General features: G+C 40.6%; 1 protein-coding gene across 2 annotated transcripts in view; it reads right to left on the reverse strand.

Moving 5' to 3' along the window:
- Positions 1 to 18,993: 18,993 nt before the first annotated feature.
- LOC126161680 (inactive ubiquitin carboxyl-terminal hydrolase MINDY-4B) overlaps positions 18,994 to 21,687 on the reverse strand; it is a 234,535-nt gene continuing 231,841 nt past the window's right edge. For both annotated transcript variants that reach the window (XM_049917687.1, XM_049917685.1), the window contains exons 8-9: positions 19,309 to 19,514; positions 18,994 to 19,141 (exon numbers count right to left, since the gene is read on the reverse strand). In XM_049917687.1, coding sequence (XP_049773644.1) covers positions 18,994 to 19,141; positions 19,309 to 19,514 — 354 coding nt within the window. The remainder of the gene's footprint in view (positions 19,142 to 19,308; positions 19,515 to 21,687) is intronic.

Here is a 21,687-nt window from a genome sequence, read left to right on the forward strand (position 1 = left end):
ACAGTCTGTGAAGTGAGAGTGTGGCCAGCATTATGTACAGATGGGAAAAGATATTGCCTTAATTATTTCACAACCCAGCAGAGGGAAGCTTTGTCTTTCATGCAATGTCCATAAAGCATTAGTTTATTTTGAATTTTTGACAGAGATACACAAGAAGAGAACTGAATGCAGCTTACTTGTCATGTTTATCAAAGATGTTTGATGGCAACTGCCAAATGTTGGCCCATTGACAAAAATAAAGATTGGATATTGGAAGGGGAAAATGATCCAAAGCACTGGAGCAGGCTTTGCAGTGATCAGAAAAAGGAGAAAGATGTGCAAGTACTGGATTGACCCTCACAGTTGCCTGGAGCTAATCTTATTGAAAATGTATGATCTTACATCAAAAAGAAGTTGCAAGGAAAAAGATCTTCACTTTGAAACAGCAGTCAATACAAATCCAATGCATTTGTAGATCTCTTCCATGTGAATACATTTAAAACTTGGTTTCAAGCATGGCTCAGAGATGCCAAGCAATTATCGATGCTGTGGGTGATTGGACGTATTATTAATTGCTTCTGCATTTTTCTTTTGTTCATATATGATGTATATATGTTTCAGTTTGTTGTTAAATACAATTTTTACTGATTCAGCCATGTGGAATCTTTCTTAACAGAATGTACATGCCCCCTACATTCCTTACCAATGAATGATACTTGTGCATGAAAGAATGATAAAACAAATTATTACATAGGAGAGCACAACTACTGTGTAATTTTATTGCTTTATGCGCATGTGGAGAATGAGGTCAAGGGAAGATGTGGGTCTTGAAGATGGAATGGTGATCACAGTTACTTCAAGAGAGAACAAACCTCCATGCGTGTGGTATAGAAGCTCCCTGAATCACTGGCCCTTGTTCGAGAAGCAAGTTGGCCCCCAAATAGAAGCATGGAAAAAGACACTGGCTGTATTGACATTGAAGAAAAGGATTTATGAAATGATCTGCCATTCTGAACTTTCATTTTGAATTCAGACAGTGGAAACTCCAGGTAGGAATATCAATAATGTAAGAAAAGATATTAAGTAGCAACAGGCACAATTAAAAGACACTTACATAAAGCTTTTGGTCACAGTCTTCATCAGTGAAAGAGAAACACACACCATTCATAAACTCCCCTCCACCACCAGCTTTTCTGAATTGCACAGATGGAAGTTATCCCTGCATCACATTCTCTGCTCCTGTAATTATCCTGGCTTCAACTATAGTAACATACTGTGCCCACACCTTCCACCCAACAGTTTTCACCCCTTCTGTCATATCACATTCTCCTCATTCTTGTCTCCTACACTGTTTGCCACCCTCTGCCAATATACCCACCCATGTTTCTTCACTTCTCTCCAGTTTTGCTCTGTTTTTCCCCACCTCCCTGCCTCACATTCTCCTGATGCTGCACCTGTTCCCTGTGCCCTCTGCTATACAGTGCTACTTTCTGCCCCCACCCATACAGTGCTATCCCTTCCCCTTTCCCTTCCTCGCCCCTCCAAATTGATGCTTCCATCCCATGTGATAGTTCCACTCTGGTCTGAGCTGCCAGCAATGGAGGTCACGCGTGTGTGAGGTGTGCTTTCTTATGCGAATGAATGTGTGTATCTGTTATAACGTCAAGTTTAACACACACATTTCAGAACGACACAACACATATAAGTCACAGAGTAAGTTGACAAGCAAGACATGTGTACATGTTAGCATTCAAATGAGCACTGAGTCCCAGTCTAGCGGCCGCTGCTCGGCTGGCCGCTTAGGTGGCGCAGCTGCTGCATGGCTGGCAGACAGCGCCGCACGTAGAAGATGTGCATAATTGCGCAGCGGCGCTATGAATGATCGGCGAGTCACAACACTTTTCCCCCCTTTGAAATTGTTGCACTGGTCTTGTTGGAGGTGTCCTGGAGATGGCCAACATCCATAGGCGTTGTTTGACTCGCCGTAAAGTCTTGAGGAGGCGGCTTCCCGTACGGACGGAAGTGTCCCCGATGATAACGGGTCGAGATGACAGGAGACGTAGGTGTCGAATCTGCTGGGGCCCCATGCACCAATCTGCCCGTTGCGGCAAGTCCAGTTGATATGACAGGAGACATGGGTGATGTGTCGGCATCCATTGGAGGAGGAGGCGAGTAGATTTGCTCTGACAGAGGATGGTTATCCGGTTCCTGCATGGGCACGTCTCCTGGTGGCGTCCGTTCTTGTGCTGGCATCGCGATGACAGTGAGAGGGCTGCGTTGTGAGTATTGAGAGATGCCAAGATCCCGAGCGTCAGGTAGAGCCAAAGGTGGTGTAGCGGCATTCGGAACAGGCGTTGCTGGCACACGAGGCCGAAGCTGGTCCGAATGACGCACTGCAACACCTGTGTCCATCTGGATTTCATACAGGCGTCTGCCACGGTGTCTTAAGATGCGGCCCGGGCTCCATTTTGGCCGCCTGCCATATCCCCGTACCCAGACGAGGTCGTCGGCGGTGAACCGGCCAAGTGAAGGCACCCGCGGCCGTGAGGTGGAAGGCCGCAGAAGATGAAGTAGCGTGCGGGGCTGTCGGCCATGTAAGAGCTCAGCCAGGCTGTGGTCACCCATGGGGGTGAAACGGTAAGACGCCAGAAACTGGAGAAGCGCATCATTAGCAGCAGAAGAAGTCAGAAGTTTCTGCATCTGAGCCTTAAATGTGCGGACCAGTCGTTCAGCCTCACTGTTGGATTGTGGATGGAACGGCAGGGCAGTGACGTGCATTACGCCGTGATGAGCACAAAAATCCGCGAATTCGGAAGAGGCAAATTGCGGACCATTATCGGTAACAACATTAGAGGGGAGGCCTTCCAAAGAAAAAATGCGGGCGAGAGCACTGGTGGTTGCCGCGGTGGTAGGCGACGTGCAACGGACAATGAAAGGAAAGTTAGAGTAGGCGTCAATTACGAGGAGCCAATAAGTACCTAAAAAGGGTCCCGCAAAGTCAGCATGAATGCACTCCCAGGGCTTCTCCGGCGAAGGCCACGGTGACAAAGATGACTTCGGGACAGTGGCCTGTGACGCACAAGGGCCGCAGGCAGCGACCATGTGTGCTATTTCAGAGTCGATGCCAGGCCAGTACACATGATGGCGCACCAGAGATTTTGTGCGAGACACACCCCAGTGCCCTTGGTGAAGGAGGCGCAAGATCGAAGCATGCAAAGACACAGGTACCACAACACGCGGCGAAGCATTGTCAGTGGAGAGGAGGATAACACCATCCCTAGCCGTGAGGCGGTAGCGCAAAGCGTAGTAGTTCCGCAATGGATCAGAAATCTTTGCAGATGAGCGATCTGGCCAACCCTTCTGAATACAGCGTAAAACCCGGGAGAGGGTAGGGTCAGAACTCGTAGCAGCCGCCAGCCTGTCCCCAGTGATGGGGAACCCGTCCACAACCCGCTGCTCGGCAACATCCAGGTGGAAACACAAAAGTTCGTCCCTATCGAATGCCTGATCAGGACCCATGGGAAGGCGAGACAGAGCATCAGCATTTGCATGTTGAGCCATTGGATGGAAATGAATCTCATAATTGAAACGAGGCAAGTAAAGAACCCAATGCTGGAGGCGGTGTGCAGCCTTGTCGGGAAGTAACGTTGATGGATGAAACGAGGAAACAAGTGGTTTGTGATCCGTAACAAGATGAAATTTTGAGCCATAGAGAAAAACACCAAACTTATGAAGAGCATAAATAATGGCCAAAGCTTTTTTCTCAATTTGGGAATACTTTTGTTGGGCATCCGTGGGCGTTTTGGAGGCATAAGCAATGGGTTGTTCTGAACCGTCAGAAAAACGGTGCGCAAGGACTGCACTGACCCTGTATTGAGAGGCGTCTGTGGCAAGAACAAGATGTTGGCCAGGTCAATAAGTAGCCAGGCACGGGGCCTGTTTCAGCATAGTCTTCAATTTCTGGAAAGCCGCTTTGCATGACGCGGACCAGTGAAAAGGCACGTTTTTATGCAACAGGCGATGCAACGGCTGAGCCACCGAAGCCGCAGACGGTAAAAACTTTGGATAGTATGCTATTTTCCCCAAGAAGGCCTGCAGTCCCTTAACAGATGTAGGGTGAGGAAGGGCATCGATCACAGCGACAGTTTGCTGAAGCGGACGAATACCATCCCGAGAGAGTTGAAGCCCCAAGTACGTGATAGATGCCTGAAAAAATTGTGATTTCTGAAGATTACACTTAAGACCGGCAGTCTGTAAGACAGTAAAAAGTGTGCAGAGATTTTGAAGATGTTCTTCAGTGGTGGAGCCAATGACAACAACGTCGTCCATGTAATTGATACACCCAGGGACAGGGAGCAATAATTGTTCCAAGAATCGCTGAAAGAGAGCAGGGGCGCTAGCAACCCCAAATGGCAAGCACTGGTATTGATAGAGGCCGAAAGGTGTGTTATGGACCAGAAACTGCCGGGAAGCAGCATCAAGAGGAAGTTGATGATAAGCTTCTGACAGGTCAATTTTAGAAAAATACTGGCCACCAGCAAGTTTAGTGAACAGTTCTTCAGGACAGGGCATAGGGTAAGTGTCAATGAGGCATTGAGCATTTACAGTGGCTTTGAAATCGCCACAGAGATGAATATCACCATTTGGCTTAGCAACGACAATGACAGGAGAGGACCACTCACTGGAAGTGACAGGAAGCAAGACCCCTGAAGTAGTGAGACGATCCAACTCCCGTTTTACCCGATCACGAAGGGCCACAGGAATGGGCCGAGCCCGAAAAAACTTAGGCCGAGCAGTGGGTTTGAGCGTGATATGAGCTTCAAAGTTGTTTGCACGGCCTTACCCAGGAGAAAAAAGGGACGAAAACGTCGTCGACAAGGAATCCAGTTGAGCATAAGGAATAGCATCAGAGACAATATTGACAGAGTCATCTATGGAGAACCCAAAAATGCGAAAGGCATCGAAACCAAAAAGATTTTCTGTGTTGCTCTGGTCGACCACAAATATGGGAACAGTGCAAACGACGGATTTGTAAGATACCTCAGCATTAAACTGTCCCGAGAGAGAAATCTTCTGTTTATTGTACGTCCGTGACAGGTGACAGGAGTGGAGAACCCAACTGAACCCAACTGAAGATACGTCTGAGAATTAATTATAGTGGCAGCAGAACTGGTATCCACTTGCATGTGAACATCTCGACCAAGGATTTGGACAGTGAGGAATAACTTCCCTGAAAGGGAAGAAGTGCAATTGACAGACAACACAGAATCAGAATCAGCGTCATGTTCATGAACATCATGTATGTGGTCGGATTTGCAAACGGAAGACACATGACCTTTCTTTTTGCAATTGTGACACACAGCCCAACATTGGGGACAATCCTCGCGTGAATGTTTCATAAAACACTGCGGACATGAAGGAAGTTGCCGGGGGTTTTGCTGCAGTTTCTTAGCGGGTTGTTTACGGCTAGACTGAGGCTGCATGTGGGAGCGCACTGCGGCCACGTCGGCCGGCGGGGACGCGCCACACGCGTCATCAACAGCGCACAGAGGTTGTATTTCCCCGACATCACCCCACGCCTCTATTTGCACCCCAGCGGCGTGAGAAATTTCAAAAGACTGCGCAATGGAGAGAACTTCATCTAGAGTCGGATTCGCCAACTGAAGGGCACGTTGCCGAACTTCTTTGTCGGGCACCGACCGGATAATAGCATCCCGTACCATGGAATCGGCATAGGATTCTTTGTGAACGTCAGTAACAGATTGACACTTTCAACTGAGGCCGTGAAGTTCAGCAGCCCAAGTGCGATAGGATTGATGTGACTGTTTTTGACAACAATAAAAGGCAACATGAGAGGCTACCACATGCATTTGCTTTTGAAAATAGACAGTCAGAAGTGAGCACATTTCAGCAAAGGACAAAGACGCAGGATCCTTCAAAGGAGCCAATTGCGACAACAACCGATACATTTGAGGTGAAATCCAGGAAAGGAACAGAGACTTACATGGTTGTTCGTCCGTGACATGAAATGCCAAGAAGTGCTTCGAAGACGTTTTTCATAATCAGACCAGTCTTCCGCCGTCTCGTTGTAAGGAGGAAAAGGAGATATAGCCAACGACAAGAAACGCCACGCATTTGACGCCGTGACGAAATCGCGAATCGCTACTGTTAGAAGCGTTTGCTGTTCAAGGAGATTTTGCAATAGTTGCTCGACAGTAGCCATGGAACCCTGTGGGTCAACGGTGAAAAGGAAAAATCCACTACCTCGTCGCCAATTGTTATAACGTCAAGTTTAACACATATATTTCAGAATGACACAACACATGTAAGTCACAGAGTAAGTTGACAAGCAAGACATGTGTACACATTAGCATTAGAATGAGCACTGAGTCCCAGTCTAGCGGCCGCTGCTCGGCTGGCCGCTTAGGTAGTGCAGCTGCCACATGGCTGGCAGACAACGCCGCACGTAGAAGACGCGCATAATTGCGCGGCGGCGCTTTGAATGATCGGCGAGTCACAACAGTATCTCTTTTGCTCATGAAGGCTGTGGCCAAAAGCTTTATGTAAGTGTCTTTTAATTGCATCTGTCTGCAACTGAACATGTCTTCTTTACTGTAAATAGCAATCTCTCTTTTCTTACATTGTTGTCATTTTGAATTCATTTCTCAAATGTAGTTTTTCCATGTTAGTTATGATCATTGAAGACTCAGAGATCACATTTTTTCTTTCCCTTTGTAAGATGGACATTTTTTCATGACAAAAACCAACTAAGCTATTTTTAAGTTCAGATATAAAAATCTACAGGATATACCATGCATTCCAGACAGTTCATACTACAAATGAACATTGTTCAGCAATGCTATCACATGGTTTTCAGAAAACACATCAAGCAGCTTTCATTTCACCATCCCCATTCAAATACTTGTGTGACTTGTCACTTAATAACAACCAGTGGAATAAAAGTGTGAAACCAGAGAAGTTGGTGTATACAGATAAAAAGGAACACCTACAAAATCAGCAAAAGCACAAAACCCCTTGAATATGATAAGAATAAATCTCAAATTTTATCAAGTTTGATCTACAGACCTGGTGTGTACATGCAGCAAGTGATATTCATGCCACCATTGACCCATTCTAATACGTTTTGCAACAGACAGTTGTCCATACATATGTACTGGTGATACTTGCTAAACGTTTATCTGTTTGTGGCACTTAAGTTTGTTTTGAAAGAGTTTTGTATGGTTTTTACCTAGTTTATAGAAATGAAACTTCTTTTTAACATTCCCATAAACATTTTTGTTTTCTACTAGAAAACATAGTTTTTGTGAGTGACATGCTGTCTAGATGAATTAACTGTTTAATTTGTATTTTGTTTTTGATCTATAATTTATTATCATAAGTTGAAGCCATCTTAGGTGTAACAGTGCAAGTGTTTTTGAGAGTTCATATCAACAAAGTGTATTGTGACACTGATGTTGGATTGTGAAAATATTAGTTGCAGGAATCATATAATTAGATCTGTTCAATCTTTTAATTGTTGCATGAACCACTGAGTGTTCCTCAAACTATTTTGAGACAATTTTGTAATGATAGAATTGTGCGGTAACTTGGTGGAAGTACAGGTTGCATGGGGGATGCTGTGAATGATGTATGAACATAAATGTTCCTGTATTGTAGACTGGTGAGAGATGATGGCAGACATACTGGAAGCCCCATTTCACCTCTTGTAAGCATTGCCCCATGAGAATACATCATCCACCTGCCTAAATGGTGCCAAGTTATCAAGCAGGATGCATCAACTCTTGTCATTTTTCTTGCATCCATACAATGCCAGTGGCTTGCTCCAACATGTACAGGGTAGTTATAATTAAAGTTTTGCTACTCGATAGGACCCCCATGAAATACGAGTGATTGTAGGGCAATGAAACATTTTGAAAACATTTGTAAAGACATGCAGAAGAGAAATAATGAAAAAGCCACTGAAAGAAACACATTGTAATTTTCACATGAGAGGGTACCATTCGTTAATTGTGCACCATATTTATGTTCCTGGTTACAAACGTTACTCAGTGTGATGACCGTCTGCATCCATGACAGCCTGGAACTGCACTGGAGATACCATTACACAATTGTTTGCAGCAGTTTACAAACGGTGGACCATGGAAGGTCCAGCTGTCATGACAAAGCTGATGCAGTGCTTGAAGATCACACATTGCACCCAGCATTCTCAGCAATGGCAACAGCAATTGGTTGTTGGCCTCTTCCAGGAACAATTCCCAAATCATCTGTTAATTTGAACTTCTGTATCATGTTATTCAACCCCAGTGGAAAGAGGACCTCACTCATTTAATGCATCGGTAGTTGTAAAGAGCAGCAACACTATTGCTGTTTTTCTTTTTTTCTCCCATAAAACAGCTTTATGAATCCCTGCTACCCTTGTTCAGACCCATGCTGATTGTCTCCAACTGTAATTCACAATGATACTTGTGTTTCAACTCTACGTCACCATACCAGTACTGGTGCCTGACAGCGAGTCATGACACTAATATTACTGAAAGCAAATCCTGTAGCACATGGTCTGAACATCATTCCTTTAAAGTTGGGTATCCATACAGTTAATGGTTTCCCATAAAAACTCGTTCAAGTAGTGAAAGTTCAATTATAACCAGTCTTTACCTGAACTCATCATTTGAGGTGGAATTCTTGCATGCTTTGAGCAGCCATTAGTTGTGTTCTTACACTTATTATGTGCTCTATAAGGTGCAGTGAGCAGATGTAGATGCTCCAAAATGATTATGTTCCAGCATTGAATCAGTGAGTGATTTGCTCCACTGCCCCAACAGCTGATGGTAAACCCTGCTGTCTACACATTGCTGATTCTGGTGGCAATGGTTTTTGCTGAATCAGGACATTCACAGTACATATCTGACATAGTGGCATGTGGAAATACCAGTGGAGCGTTGCATGTAGTGATTGCTTGTGATATGGCTGCAGTCAAATGCACTGGTATCTTGCATCTCCCCCATTGTAACAGACCACATAAAGGCATTAATTTATATCAAAAAGTGATCCTGGAGACCAGAATAATATATTTGGATAGTGATGCATGGGTTACATAGCAATGGCATGCTTTGAGGAACTCATAGTTCGTTTTTTGAGCTCTATACTTGCCTTATATACACACCTAGGATATCATTGTGTGTTGAGCAACTGCCAGAAGCATGTAGTAGGGACTGCCACAAGTCTTGCTAATGTCTAAGGCCAAGGCAAAGTTTCCAGATTTCTTTACCAAAAGTAAAGATGTGATTGCTGCTTAACCTTGAGACATCTGTCAAGTAATGCCCATACTTCTAGCTTAGGAAGCTGTCTTTTGGAGGCTAGAAGGAAAGTATAACCTTACATTCTGATCAGCAAAAGAGAATAAAAATTTCCCACGGTTCTGCCAATGCTGTCTGTTGAGAGATCAGTTGCTTCATCATACCTCAGTGCTTATGTGTGCAGTAACGTTATATATGATGTGAATACACCACATTCAAGTAACTTAAACAGTATCACATCCTGTTAATGGTGCTGAGCAATTCTCAAATTAGATGAGGTGAATTATTCAGAAATCTGTAATTATTCTGAAATGCTTGATCTTCATTTTTAGTGATTATTCTTTTATAACTTTATTAATTCAGAACATTGCCTCTAACATTCAGCTTAATAAATTATTGCTTTAACTTTTGAGTGATAAATCAGTTGATTAATTTTTATTATAAACTAATTGTTTGTAAATTAAAATAATTTTTGTATTTGAATGTCATTAATAATTATGGTTGTTTACACCATTGTGCCCTCAATTGTCATGCCAGTACCCAGTGACTTCCAAGTCACATGAAATACCTATTACATTCACCATGTTAATAATAATATCTTTCCAACGCAACAAACATCTGGAATCTGATTGAACAAGAGTATACATTACATGCTGCTTTTATTGTGTTGTTCATTATATGGGCCATGAGCATATATGATATTAACACAAGTACTAATGATGAGTGGGAAATTTACAAAGGCAATTTGTATTATTTGGACAGTGAATGCAAAAGTATGTTAGCAAAAAAATTTCCATTGTAATTTCAGAAGCTCCATGTCTGCTTTTATTCATCTACCATTGTCAAATTGTCATTTCATATGCCAGTATCTACTATCAGTGAACAGTTAGAGAAATGGTCAGACTACAGAATAGAAAATCATAAACACTCTCTGGCTGTATTACTTTAACCTCATGGTAGTGTACTGAGCAACCATAATTTGCATCATGTACATCACTTAGTCAAATTGACAGGCCTCCAGGTGTATGTGAAGTTAAGCTGACTGTTAAAGGGCGTGTGAATGAAAATCCATATATGAAGGGCATGTGAATAAAAATTCATATAATGAACAAGATCAATTAGGTGGTCTCTCAGGTTTCTGGTTGACTCAAAACTGAGGATCTATGGAGGGAAACACTTTGAAGTTTTGAGTGTGTTCTTCTAGCTATTTGTAAACATTTAAAATCTTTTGATAACACATTTAATCCTGTTCAGAAATGGTATTCTCATGGAAAAAATGCACAACATATAAAAGTGAATGTGATCCGTGATAATGGATTCATAATGAAAATGCTCAGGAGTATTTTGCAATTGGGATTAATGATACTGGAGTATATACTTCCAGTAGTGGTTGCAGAGTGTTATCTAAAAATTCATTGCCAGAAATCCAAGAAACAAGACTCACTGGAGAACGTGGCCCTTCGTCAATCAAAGTATTTTCTATCACTGCTCTCTCAAATTGTAGGCTTCAGATGTCGAGTGTAACTGGCGATGAGTCTGGTTTCCGACTGGTTTGTGTGAGGGTTGGGCTGGGACATTGCAACCTGTCAGTTGGCCTTCAAGTATCATCATAGTTGACATTCATTTTTGACACTTTGCTAGTACAGTTCTCTGTAACCCTTTTGTCAGCTTAACAGAAAATCTGGTCCGTGGTCAAACGTGACGTGTGTCGCAATCAGCACGTGACATGTAGCTAACTGTTAAACACATACTACATGGCACTGGCACAAGGTGTTCTCACGGGTAATTACCTTACCTGAAAAATGTGTATATTAAGAGAATGGAAAGTAGGAGTGGCAAAAGTTATGTGAACAAAAGTTGTGTACAGTGCAGAAGACTGCCCTAAAGGTTGGAGGAAAGAGCAGGATTTTCCAGTAAATTCTGCCTTGATGAAAAATCTCTCAAGAAAGCTACAAAGGGCAGGTTGATTGTCAGGTTGAATTTCTACTTCTGTTACACTGCAGTTATTAGTGCATTGACTTGTTAATCATTGTGAATGCTCACAAAAGAATGATTCAGTCACTTAAAAAATTCAGTGAAGTAAGTTCTCTGTTAATTTAAGCATAAGTTCAGATAACACACAAAAATTTAAATCTTCTACCCCATTTACCCAATTATTAGGAAAAAAGAGGAACTATTTCCCATAATGCAAGAACTTGTCATAAAATACATTTAAAATTTGATATACCATGATTCAGCTGTTACAGGTATGGTGACACGGTAGGTACTGTTGCAGATGTGCCGTAGGACATGAGATGCTAGATCATACTATACGGTGGGTGACCTTTCTCCGCACAGCTGTCTTAGTAATTCCGTATGCTCACAACTCAATATGGCCATTTGCTAAGGCAGTGAGTTTGCCCTCTCACACAGAACTTCCAGTCATGGCTGTTGATCTTGCCTTGTGATGGGACACTTCGCCACTGTGGTCGCTGACTACTGGTGCAGAACAATAGCTGCCCCTAATGAGGCTTCCTCTGACAGAGCTTCACCAGTCTTTGTCTGTCCCTTGTAGCATCCACTTCGGTTGCTGCTCTGCACCCGCATGAGGAACTGGCCACATGGCGATGCACCTGACACTGGTGCTTTTGTGATGCTACAAGAAGCAGGTATCGAACTGTCTTTACACCTGGCATGCAATTGCCGTAGGTATTCTGTTTTCACGTTACACTCCTGTGCAGACTATAAATTTTGCTTTGTGTCTTCGTACAGGTGTCATACGTGTGGATATCATGCTGTGAAAACTGGTTTGAGGCAACAATTTCTCCTTTCAGCCATTTCTACTGTGCATTTACATCTTGAGTGAGTGAATGATTTACATTTTGAACCTGAGGTCCTTTGTAGTACTCCAGCCTTGTGCGAACCTGATCTTATGTGTTTGTAAGTTTGCATGTTACTTAATTCAATAAAGTAAGGAACATTTCTGCAATACTAATTAATCCCATCTCAATAACCTGGTAGCAGACACAGTGCCTCATGTGTAAGACAGAGTAGAGGCCAGAGTACCGACAAGCACTGTGTCAGAATCAGCCAGAGTGAAAAATAAAATGTAAGATGTGATATTGTCAGGTGAAGGAGAAACAGCCACCTGCATTATTAGTTAAAGTTTTTAATACTGTTGATTACAAAAAAAAGCATAATTACAATTTCATGGTTATCAGTTTCAGTTGACTAGCGACTGTCATTAGATCGTGGTTACTAAAGAGTAGATACCTAAGTACTGTGTTGGACACAGCATAATCATTACTAAATGTAACTATTAAAAGGTTGGTCAAAGCATGACTGTTAATGTACAAAACCAGCAGAAAAAGTCATTAGTCTCCTGTGGTTTTATATGCTACCAACATTTTTTGACCAGCCTTTTACTGTCAGTGAGTTACAGTTAGTAAAGATAGTGTTGTGGCCAATATTGTACTTTGGTACTGGTTATTTAGTGAGGATGATCTGAATTTGGTTGCTTGTCAACTGAAACTAGTTCTCATGAAGTTTTAATTACAAAGGATGATTTCACTAAATGGGGGAAAAGTGCAGGAAATGATCTCTGAGAAGGTAAAGAGAAAGAAAGGCCATATGGGCACATGGCCAAAAATGCATTCCAAGGGTGATATACTCACTTAAAGGGGGAGATAAAATATATTTGAGTGTAGGTTTCAATGACTGAAAGCACACATGAGAACACATGAGACAAGTGGGAATGTTCTGTCTGTACTAGTGTATTAGCTCCACCCTCTGAAGGGCAGTGATGTTCATGATAGCATGATGCTCATACATTGGTACTACTAGGGGGCATCTGCTTCACTGCAGTTGCCAACTCACTCAGTCCTATTCACAGGTGAGGCTACCTTTAGAAAACGCAGTGTTGCCAACCTTCACAACACTCACATGTGGGCTACAGAGAATCCCTATGGTATGGAGGCAGTGGTCCATCAGCACCAGTTCATCCTCAATGTGTGAGTGGGGATTATTGGTGACCAGCTCATGGGGCCAGTCATTCTTCCACAATGCTCTGCAGAAGAGGCATTTCTTCACTTCCTGTGGGTAACTCAGCCCTCCCTGCTGAAAGATGTGCCTTTGGTGGTATGTAGGATAATATGATTGCTACGTGATGGTGTTCCAGGTCACTTCCAAATTTCTGCATGGAGGCATCTTGACAACACCTATCTTGGCCAATGAATCAGAGGGGGTGCTCCAGTGACACGACTTGCCTGATTGTAAGACCCCAAACCTTTATATTTCTACCTCTCAAGGCACATGCAAGAAGTCAGATATGCAGAGCCCATACTGGGCATGCAGACACTGGAAACATGCATTCAAACGGCCTGTGACACTGTTTGATTGCAGGACATCACATTGGAACACGGGTGACAGTTGCTGCTGCATCACGTTCGTGCATGCTTAGAAGCCTGTGGAAGGCACTTGGAACACCCTGTTTACCAGTGGTCTCTTAACAGCTTGTCATTCACTGCATTGTAATGTACAGGTATGATGAATTAATAAATGCTATGTAGCCTAGAGACCAGGCATTTCCAGCTGTATGTCCATAAGACCTTATCATCTCCTTATTTTCTCAAGATCATTTTCTGCAGTTTGTCACCATTCAGCAAAATCTCCCTGTATTTTATTGTGATCAAGACCATCAAAATATTTAACTGAGAAATAAAGATTGAAAGGGGGAAATATAGACAAAAAAAGACTAAAGAAAATGATTGAGTAAGTAAATAAAAAAGTTATTTTAAAGAATAATAAAAAAGGATATGGGGAACAGATGTTAAGTCTACGAAAGTGACAGGATGCAAATATTTGTTGGAGAGCAAAACCATTTCTCGAGAGTTCAGGGAAACTAGTGTCTGGTGGGAAGATCCAAATAGCTCATGTGGTGCAGCAGGCATGTGGTCTTTTGAATAATGCTGCAGAGTATGTTCAGCAGTTGGGTCCTGTAAAAAAAAGGAGGTTGATGTGGATGAATAGGGAAAACAAACCCATAATGTGTGGGTAAAGCATTAGTAGTGTCCTACTTGATACAGTCACATTTTTTAAATATCTGAACATAATGTTGCAAAGCAATTTTTTTTTCTTTTTTTGTTTAGAGAGAGAGAGAGAGAGAGAGAGAGAGAGAGAGAGAGAATTTAAGGGAAGTGTGGTTCGTATGTAAAGGGGACCACATGTAGGATGTCAGTGTAACTTATTCTTGAGTACTGCTCAAGTATTTTGGGACCCACTCCAGGTCGAATTAGAGGAAGACGTTGAAGAAATAAAGAGGTGGGCTGCTAGATTTGGTACAGGTAGGTTTGAACAGCATATGCGTGTTACAGAGATGCATCGGAAAGTTAAATGGGAATTTCTGGAAGGTCTTTTCAAGGAACACTATTGAGAAAATTTAGAGAATCGGTATTTGAAGCTGACTGCAGATGACACCAACACACATTTTGTGCAAGGGCCATGAAGATAAGATAAGAGAAATAATGGCTTATACAGAGGCATAGAGACAGACATTTTTCCCTTGCATTATCTGCAAGGGGAACAGGAAAGGAAATGAGTAGTTGTGGTACAGAGCACCCTCCACCATGCACCCTAATGTGGCTTACAGAGTTTGTTTGTAGATGAAGATTTAATAACTTTCCCCAAGACAGACATTTCTTTTATGTCCGTTCATGTAATCAGCTAGTTGGTGGTGGTCATTCATAGATAAAATACCACACCGTGAACTCATGTATTCTGATAAAAAATGTGTGGCTTTACATGTTGTTGTATGTTGATGTTGTTGGGCTTACGAGTGATGTGCCAGTAATAAGTGGTGATAGGTGGGGTAGTTTTTAAGTGGTAATGATTGTAGGAGTAAGAACACTGGTGTAAGGATAATGCTCTGGGAATGTCATAAGGTTTGATAAGGATCTTATTGAGGTTAGGAGAGAAAGACTGCTGTGGTTGGTATGGTGAGGGAATCTATTTCAGACTGTGATTCAAGAAAATCATAGCCGTGGGTTACAATTGGATAGGTAAAAGTGGCGGCAGGAGAAAACACACATAAAAGTTAAGGAAATGTGCAAGCTTTTGGAGGTAGCATCCTCTTATTTGATTGAAGGGGAAGGAAGATGAATAAAAGAACAGGACTGGATAGTTTTAAGAAATGGGGAGAGTTATGGAGAAGTCACTCAAAACCCCAGGTCAAGGGAGCCTTACTTGATGGGATGATAAGGAAAGACTTAAGTTAGTTTCATCAACTTTTACCATATCCTTACCTGAAATAGATGACAGTTCAGATAATCATAATAAACTTTAAAACTTTTTCATGTTATTTTTCTGGGTTTGATTATTAGTGGCTATTGTGAATGAACTAAGTGCACAGTTCATGAGCACACTGATAAATTAAATAATATTTTCTGCACCAACTGTCATCAAATATCCCCTATGATATTTATTTCCTTTAGATAAGAACATGTTCATATATAAACTCTGAAAGTACATGGTGTTCAAAGAACTTTGCTGTTTCCATATCAGTCAAAATTGCCTGAATACTGTCTAAATACCACAGATGTATGAAATTAGATGAGATAAATCATTACTGTAACAGAAAAATCAATACTGTTAGTGGAAACGAAAGCAATAATAGTAATAAAAAAAATGTTATGTATGCTGAAGAGATAGTGAAAATTAAAGGTCAAAAAGAAAAGCAAATAAAAGAAAAGAAAAGGAAGAGTGATGCATTATGAAATGAGAGAAAGGCACAGACAGTGATAGAAGGAAACATTAAAGGAAGATGAAAGGTAGCAGAGCATTCAGAGAATAGCTGGCCACACACGAGCAGGTTTTAGCAGTGACCCTCAGACATTTCTGATGGATTCTGTAAACCTCACAGGCCTTGCCTGCATGTTAGTGGGTGCACAACCTGCACAACATTACCTGCAAGTTCTAGGAATCAGAGATCCCTCTGCCCCAGTTGGACATACAAGTGGATTTCTGTGGTGGGCAACATTCAGAATGTCCATGAGTTTTCCTGTTGTTTTCAGGTTACAGGAAGTTTTTAGCTGCAATAATTTAGTGAAGGGATGGCCCAGTGACCACATCAAGAAACTTATACAATTTTACTGTTAAATACCTTGTTGGTGAAAGTTGACACATGAACATTGAACAAACAAGAACATGAAAAACAGGGCACACATAGATATGGTTGAAACATTTCTGGATGGTATTCCAAATGTAGACCAAAGTATTACAAAATCTAAGCTTTAAAATTTGAAATAAAGTTTAAGAAAGAAATTTTTCATTTGTGTTGTCATACTATTTGAGGTTGTTTTATAATTACTGAAGGTATTTTAAATCTGATTTGCAGCTACAGTACAGGAAGCAACAGTGCCAAATGAGGGAATACTTCAAAAACGTGCAAGCAGATGGTGTTTCATGAAGTGAGCAAAAATCGGGCACAAATTATCCAAGCAGACTCAACATCTTATGTAATGAACTATTTTTACACGTACAAAGCAAACTGTATTGTATGTTTCACTACAGACTACTGCTGATGTTTTATTTCAATAAAACAAAATGTGTTGGGTGACAAAAATATCCATTTTCTTGTAACTGCAAAGGTGGATTTAAAATACTTGTAATAATTTCAGGAAAGAGCTCAGAAGGTTTTTGACCTTTTGAAAGAATCATAGAGGGGGGGTGGGCAGGGATTAATTGTTTACCAACACTATGGTGAGCGCCAATAAAATGTTGCTTCTACTATGTTAATTATTGCTTTACCCATAACTGGGTTAAGTCCATTATTTTACATGTATCATGAACTACTGTACTCTACAAAGGATCAAGAATATCCACTACCTATCATATCAAACCATGTCAAACCATGACATTTCTCAGAAGAATGCCCACAATTCTCAATCAATGTCTGGAATGTTGCCTTTCAGCTATCCATTTTTTGATCCATTTTGCGTTATTTTTCTTTTGGGAACTACGTTAGTACATAGTGTACAAACTGCAGGCAATTGCCACAGTTTTCTTCCTGCTATCATCCATAATAACTTTTTCTCAACAATATAAATGAGATCCTAAATTTGAAAATGTACTACAATAAAATAATTTCTTTAGAAGGCCATACAGTAAATAATACTTGCAATGGACACAGTTGCAACTCCTGAAATCCATTGCCTGTGGCCACTGGTCTGTTGAGCATGTACTGCAGCCCTGGGTCCATGGGTAAGTCATGAAAATCTGTTAATTTATGCCATACACAAAGGGACCTGGCCTCTGGGCTTGCACGTTTATGGGAAACGTTGGGCCTGAGATCAGCAGGCTGGATCTGTCAAAAATGTCCGCAGAACTGGCCTGTGGTTGTGGCTCATCACAGAAATTGGCTTGTGTGGTGCCAGATAATAAAAAGTGATACCACTGAAGCTGCATTAGAACATTCTGAAAAACAGACAAAAAAATTACAGTAGCTATCCAGAGTAACAAAATTTGATCCTGTGTTACTGTTGAGACAATAATATTGAATACAAGGATTTTTTAACTGAGAAACATTGATACAGACTGTGTCCCTCATTAAAAAGCTGTCCATGTATCTGTGATTGGTGATCAACACCTGAGATCACACTCTAAAATGTTAGAATTTTCAACATTTGCTTTCTCTTGCCTTACTACATTTTGGAGATCTGTTCTGATTCTTGATTCAGTTTTGTTGTCTTTCACATTTATAATTTCTTCTTGAATTCCAGAAAAAGGAACTTTTATTTTGAAATATGATTAGCAACAACTTTTTACAAACACTCCTCTTCACTGCACCAGTGCAGTGAAGAGGAGTGTTTTGATCTTTGTTCATATTTGAGATTTACCATAACCTTTTGGATCTGAATTATATGAACATCAGTGCTTTAATGTCCCGTTTGTGAATTTTGATTACAAACTGTTTACTGAATGGCCTCCAACATAACAGACAATAATTTATAGGATGTATCTGTTGCTATTTACTTTGGTAAACAGTAGTAGTTTTACATTAATGATGGTAATTAAAATACTCCAGTGGAGTTTTAAGCATCTTCTTTTTTTTCAGTACAAAAATTTCTTCTAAGCCTTGGTGCAGCTACACAGGTGATCTGTGCCAGTGATCTTAATGCTGACAGGACAGAAAACATTAACAGTCAATATTTTTGTTTTCATTGTGTTAAATATATGGATCTCCTTGTTCCATATAAGCATTGTATTGTTTGTTGTCCCCATATGAAATACTTCATATGAAATAATCAGTGCCAATACCCACATTGTAGAAATTACTTCCTGATCTTTCTTAGATATGAATTGTACTTGGCTTCTAATATAGTAGATATTGCTTTAAATTCATTTTTTAATCCCATGTAATTTAAAGTATCTCTGTTTTAAACAAACATTAGTTCTAGTGTGCTGTACTTCATCAACAACCTCCAATAACCTTTCTCTTCTTGCACTTGTGCATATCAGTTCCTGTCTTTAGAGTCTACTAGAATTCTGCTAGTATATTATTGTATAATGTCCATTCAAAAATACATTGTAAATTTTATAGCCAAATTAATTTGGAAGTAAGCCTTTACATAACATTATAAACTCTTATTGGAAGTTTTTTTTTATAGGAAATCAACATTTACAGTTAACATACATAGAAGACTATCAAACAAAAATTCAGTACTTACTTTGTATGTATTACTTTTTCTAATTGTGGTATTACAGAATTTTCTCTGTTTGTTTCCTTAGAGCTGTTCTGATCTTCCTCATAGCGTGTGTCAACTGTCATTTGGCAGTAACCACCTTCACAAGTATAATACTGTAATTCAAACCTGTCAAAAATGTAGTTATTACATTACTAATGTTACATAAAACTCTAAGTTAGAAACTTATTTCATATTATTTTGTATTTTACAATATCAATAAATCAGAAAGTTGTGTTTTTGTATTCATTTAGGTTCAGTGATGAACAATTTTCAATGAAAAAGAAAAATTTTACCTTCTCTCTGCATGGTAGTTGCGTAGCAGTTCACGGTTGGTACTGAAAATAACACCATAATGACCTGCACATCTAATGACCCATACAGGAAGAGATGGTGTCTTTAGCCGAGAACCAGGTTTTCTAGATTCGTCATCACTTCCTGTAGCTTCATCCCAAAGAAGACCTACTTCTGTCCGAGCCAGCACTCCAAATTGTGGTAATGCCTGCAAAAAGAATATATTTGAACAATACAATGTGTGTATAAAGAACTGAAGCAAATTAGTATTAGGAAATGTGTCGGTTTCTGCTGTGCTAATTAAAAATTGATAATCTTTCAAATTACAGACGGTCATTGAAAATATAAATTGGAATAATTTCAGATGTAGAAAACATAAGTGAACATTCACTTTACAGTTGCATTTAATATTGTAAATCAATACTAATGTGAGGACACAATAAAACGCAGTATTAATGAACTTATTTTCTCCTTTTAAATAAAATTAAACTAAAAATTTGGCAAAAACAAAGTAGTGGTAGGTGGTTTGGAGAGTGAGTTACTACAGCAGTTCAGAGAGTTCAGTGACTTCACAAGAATACTTTACAGCCTTGCCAAGTAAAACGGACTTGGCAGTGTGGTCAGTCTTCAATTTTAAAATCTTTTGTGATACAGGAAAGTTGTCCAGAGTTTTTCGGCATGAAGTCACACTACCTGTGAAATTCAGGGCTGTTGTCATACAACACACATTTTTAATCATTCTGAAACTCAGTGATAACATAATACATGTACATTTTTTTGGAATTGTATGATTGTAACATACATTCTGAATGGGGTAATATGAAATTGCACATCAAAGGAAAGTTGGTGGTGGTGGTGCCATTTTTGCAGCAAAAGAAGCCATTATGGGAATTTCTGAACAACAGAGTAGGGCTGAATTCAGTAACAAAAAAGAAGTACAAAGTGTAAGCTTACATGATTTTAGAGTTCAAAGGGAAGAGGAAATGGGACGTCGGAGCTATCTTTTAGAAAATGGACCAGGTACAGAAGAATGGAAGCCAGATGAAAGCATGACAGTGAAAGACGTGTTATTCTAGTGGTAAAAGCAAGACAGTTTCCAGTGCATTGAGAAACTTCACCGTTGGACATCTGGGTGCACATGAGCTGGATATCCTTTCATTGTTCTATTTTCTTCCGTGGTCTATTTTCTTTCTATCTGCAGGGAAAAATGTAGGGGGTTTCCTGTGCTTTAGGAAACTTCACAGTGAAGTGACTGTGCACACTCAAGCTGGGTGGAACAGTTCTTCCTTTCCTTGTTCTATTCTCTTCCTCTCTTATTTTTAATCTATAGTTGTTTGTCCTCCAAGTGTTTGTCTAGCCATCAGATAATTTTTCATGATGTAATTGGTAGAGATGTTGTAGAAATGGGAAAAAAAAAAATAGTCATCAACAACCAGTCTTTCCATCTCAGCCCATCTAGTAATTGTCCCCTGTCCTGGGATTCAGGGTGACTTTCCTCTAACTCTTCTAAACCTCACCATTCCTTTTTCTTTATCCCTCTTCCTTTCCCTTCAACTTCTCTGCAAGAAGAAGGAATCACTGGCCCCAAAAGTGTGCAAGTTTTCACACCTTTTATATGCTTTTCCAGCCACTGCTTGGTGAGTAGATTTTTTAAGTAGCTGTATAGTTTTCTGACTACTGGACAGAAAAATGTTACCACCTCCTGAAACAACCACTGGTTATCTCCACAACAAGACAGCAATACACTTCAAGATTTGCTGGTCACACGAAACACAAAATCATTACACATCAAATTTCCACAGAAACAAATGGAATTTATTGGCTTCAGTGTATCTCACCAAGTCCATGACTTTTAATAAAAACCATCTCCAGCTAGATAATGCATCCACACTCAGCTATAAAGCTTCTTACTACTGTGCATCCCACACTTATAAAACTGTAGTACTTCCTGGAAAAAATTGGAAAATGACAAAATGAAATCCCATTCCTGTGCACTGGAATGCACTTCATTTCTTATAGTCCCTCTGTCTTTGAAAAGCAATCTGGAGCAACTTGAGTGATTATGAAAAATCACTCACTGAAAACCACTGGCCATCATGCAAAAGCCACGGGCCTAAGCTGGCCTTGAAGGCTGACCACAACACATTTACGAGGACTATGGAAAGATTGGCCCATCACCGCCAGGGTGGACAAAATCCATTGAACCTTGGGATACTGGAAACTGGCCCTGGCATCCACTATAACGAAAGGGACAAACCACAGGTGTAGCTGTGAAATGATATGTTACAAATTCATTTCTGCTGCAGAGTTAAAGGTTCATTCCATAAGCAATCCCCTTGGTTGTGGCTAAGCCATTTCTCTGAAACTCAATTCTCCCAGGA

This window comes from Schistocerca cancellata, chromosome 2, assembly GCF_023864275.1.
Source record: "Schistocerca cancellata isolate TAMUIC-IGC-003103 chromosome 2, iqSchCanc2.1, whole genome shotgun sequence".
Lineage (NCBI taxonomy): Eukaryota > Metazoa > Arthropoda > Insecta > Orthoptera > Acrididae > Schistocerca > Schistocerca cancellata.